Genomic DNA, 4,039 nt, shown 5'->3' with positions numbered 1-4,039 from the left:
AGAAATGTATTTTAAAACAATTTTTTATTAAATTTGCTGTAGGCAGGAGGGTTGAGCCGTACCTGGCTATGCTTAGGGCTTGCTCCTGTCTTTGTGCTTGGGAATCACTCCCTAAGGTATTCCTGGAACCAAAATACAAGAACTGTCCCTGCTGTACCAACTCTCTGATCCTAAAACAATTTTTTTTAAGATTTTTGGAGTGAAGCAATAGTACAGCAACTAAGGGATTTGCCTTATCCCCACAACCAGCCCCAGTTTGATCCACAGCACCCCGCATGGTCCCTCAAGAGTGCCCAGTGTAATTCCTGAGTACAGACCCAGGCATAAATGCTGAGAACCGCTGGATATAACCCAAAAACAAACAAGAAAAAAAATGCAAAAAGATTCTTTACCACCACCTATTCAAATACGTGGCCGCACATGGGGTCACAAGCTCCAGTTTAGTTATTCTTTTTCCCAGTAACAATTATTTCTAACAGTGTTAAAATTGGGATGGTATACAAAACCATCCCAAGGCCGTTGCCTCCCGGTCCCGGGAAGACCCCGGAAGTCTGGCGGACGCGGTCTCCTGGGCCAGTTGCATCTGAACCCTCTGTCCAACTCCCGGGGAACAAAGGACATGCTTTTGTTTCCCGCGGTCTGTTTGAGTTCTTTGGCTGCGAAGCATTTCTTGCCAGCCAGGAGCTGCTTACCGGGGTCAAACTGGGAGGCCAGTTTGGACTTGCTGTTTCCAGCAAACGCCTGGACGTTTGGCTTGCGGTAGTCAAAGCAAGTAGAAGCTTTCTCCTGCGCCTCCCTGGGGTCCTTGGGCTTCTCAGCCAGTTTGGACCATTTCTTCTCTTGTTTCTGTTCAGGGGCTCTGGGGTCACTTGTTCGCTCTCTCTTCTTGGCAGTGTTTTCCAGGGCGATCTGCTGGCTGAGCGACAGAACCGGCTGGGCGGGGGTCTGCGACCCTTCCTTGGCCTTGTCTTGGGCGGCTGTCGCCTGGGCTGCCCTCTTCCTGGCGGTGTCCTTAGAGTCCTTCTGTCCCTGCGCCTGGCTGGCCATCTCCCAGCGCTCGCTGATTTCATTGATGTTTGAGGAAGGGTCGGCCTTGGCTGCCTGGGAAATGTGGGCGTGGTGTTGGAGCGCCTGCGGAAGCATCCCGAATGGGTTCTCCAAGTACTGCATCACTGGCTGGACTTTCTTCTGGGTTTTGTCCTTTTGCTCTGCACTTGCCTCGTTAAACAAGGTGTCCGCGGCCGTGGCAACGAAGCGGCTGGTGGCCAGCAGGGTCTTCTCTTCGTGCTGGGCTGGGAAGAGGCCGGCCTGCGTCTGGCCCGGGACAGGCCTATTGGTGGGGACGGCAGGGCAGTCACCAGACCAAGCGTGGGAGCGGTCGTGAGGTCCAACGAGAACATTTTCCAGCCTCTCGGGATGGGGCAGCAGTGCTCTCCTCCTCACCCCGGTGGCAACTTCCGACTGGCACAGAGGGGTTCCTCGCGCCTTCTGGATGAGAAGATGCAGCTCATGGAGTTGTTGCCATACCAGAGGCGGGACGGGGGTGCAGCAGGCAATGATGCCCTGGGGCTCCTCGGGCAGCTCTTCTGAGATCTTCAGCATCATGCGGTTGGGCAAGACATAGCAGCAGCTCTCATCCTCCCTCCTTGCCAGGTGATCCCTCCAGGCGAAGAGCAGCCGGAAGGCTGTCAGCTGCTGCGTGTTAAGAGGCGTCTTTAGCTTCTCATACAGTTTCAGGTAGGACTCATCCGTGAAGAGGGGTTTCGCGAACTTCCGGAGGCAGATGTCCCTACTGCGCTGCCACACCACCCGGGCCTTCGAGGGCTGCTCGCTGGCAGCAGCCCACAGCTCCAGCCTCATGCAGTCGTAGATGTAGAGCAGGTAGTGGGTGTCCTCGCGGGCATAGTGGAGCATTTCCTCCGGCAAAGGGCGCATCCTCCAGTCGGCCAGCTGATACTGCTTGTTCGCCTGCACGTTGCAGTAGCGTTTCAGCAAGTGGTCCAGGGAGTGCCGGCCCAGCTGAAGAAGGCGCGCTGCCTGCTGCGTGTCGAACATGTTCACCACGTACAGCCCGAAGTCCTTCTGCAGCCATTCTATGTCGGAGTTAGCGCCGTGGAAGACCTTCACGATGGCAGGGTCTGTGAAGCTCTCGTTGAGGAGGTGCATGTCGCTGCGCAGCTCCAGCGTGTCGATGATGAAGTCTTCGGTGCGCGTGGAAATCTGCATCAGGCAGGTCAGGCCCAGGAAGCTGCGGTAAAAGTGATGCTCCAAGTCCACCGCAAATTCCCAACAGGCCAGGAGCGTCGCGTTGAGTTGCACGAGTTGGTCCAGCGAGGTCACCAAGTGGCAGGCAGTGTCCTCCAGGGGTTTGTAGGCTTGGGGCTGCGGTTTCTGAAGCGCCCACTCTGGGGGCGTAAAGTGATCCAGTTCGTACTGATAGGGGTGTGCGAACAAGTCCTGCTCTACCTGCTGGGTCCGCTGCTGGTGGAGGAAGTGGACCAGGGCCGGTGGCACATCCGGGTCCTCTGATTGGTTCTTGGTGTGCTCCCGACTCTCCTTAGACAGCGCCCGAGGGAGAGGTTTCAGGGCGTTGGGCTTGATGAAGATCTTTGGAACAAATGGGGTGTTGGAATTGTCGATCTTCTCTCGGAATTTAAGCTGCGGTCGGATGATGTTCTTCACATGAAGCAGCCGGAAGGGTTCAGATTTTGTTTTTTTGCCAGATTCTCCTACTTTCCGGTTCCAGCTGGACACGATCATTTGGCGGGCTTGTGATCCTATGGGGAGGACGGGCTGCTGATGCTTCTTCATGCCTGAAGCTTCATCCAGTAAAATGCCCACTCCATCCAGAATAGCATCATTGGCGTCAACCAATAAATCAAAATTGTCTTCCAAGTCCGTCACTTTCCTGCAACCCTTGATGTTGCTCTGACACACGTAGTACTGCATCATTCTGCTCATGCCCTCAAGTGTTCTGTCTCCTTGAGTCTCACACAATGCTTGGAAGCCTGGAAAACTTTGGTAAAAATCATATTCTGGGCCAGACTTTGGCAGGCTCCCAGATGCCTTAATGACTGCCTCCACTGACCTTAGAGCAAACTTCATGAAGCTGTCGATGTCCGGGAAGCCAGGCAGCACCATCTCCTCCTCAGGCTGAGGAACGCTCGCAGCTGATGAGCCCTTGGGGCCTGGGAACTCGGAGGTGCCATTTTTCCAGCCAGGATAGTCTCTTCTCCAAGATAGAATCCCAAGTTAGAAGCCAAGATTTAGAGCACTTGAATTTAAGGCTGCTTATATAGGAGAGGTCAATTTGTGTTTGTTTTTCTTTCAGGGCCACACCCTACTGTTCCTCAGGATCTGCCAGTGGTAATCAGAGAAACAAAGGGTAGGGTATGGCCCAACACACCCACCCTACAGCAGCTGCTGTACCAATTGTGTGGTCCCAATCTGGATGTGGCCCTCTGCCACACATTTGGCCTCCTGATCATCAACAGGAGTGATCCCAGAGCATAGAACCAGGAGCATGCCCTGAGAACCTCTGGGTGTGATCCAAAGCAAAAAAAAAAAAAAAAAAATCAAACATGGGCAGAGTGATAGTATAGTGGGTTTTCTGGTACGAGGCTGACTTGGTTTACCTGGTATAATCTCTGGCACCACAGATAGTCCCCCGATCACAGCAAGGAATGGCTTCTGAACACAAAGGCAGGAGAAGGTACTGAGCACTGCCAGTGTAGTCCAAAATCAAAACCAGAAACAGAAACCTAAACAAACAAAAAATAATTGTAAAATGTGAAAGCACTCTAACAGCCCTGATATATATATAGATAGATAGATAGATAGATATATTCAAGAAAAGAGTATTTGTCATATCTTTTATGATATGGATACCCAGGAATGACTCAGGGATGATACAGGGTAGTAGGGATAGAATCCAGATTGGCACCATGCAAGGCAAGTACCCTACCCACTCTACTATCGCATTGGTCCCATCTTTGATTTTCTTTTACATTTCAGTTGCATAAATTCTTCATATACCTTG

General features: G+C 52.4%; 1 protein-coding gene across 1 annotated transcript; it reads right to left on the bottom strand.

Moving 5' to 3' along the window:
* Positions 1-444: 444 nt before the first annotated feature.
* On the bottom strand, positions 445-3,218 carry LOC130020454 (exosome component 10-like). Its single transcript, XM_056111068.1, is given in 2 exon segments — positions 445-3,176; positions 3,179-3,218. Coding segments are annotated over 2 exon segments (2,763 nt in total). The 5' UTR covers positions 3,210-3,218.
* Positions 3,219-4,039: the final 821 nt, after the last annotated feature.

This window comes from Sorex fumeus, unplaced genomic scaffold (genome assembly GCF_029834395.1).
Source record: "Sorex fumeus unplaced genomic scaffold, SorFum_2.1 ptg000012l, whole genome shotgun sequence".
Classification (NCBI taxonomy): domain Eukaryota; kingdom Metazoa; phylum Chordata; class Mammalia; order Eulipotyphla; family Soricidae; genus Sorex; species Sorex fumeus.
The sequence above is the reverse complement of the archived record's forward strand: the minus strand, read 5'-3'. Positions and strand labels throughout refer to the sequence as shown.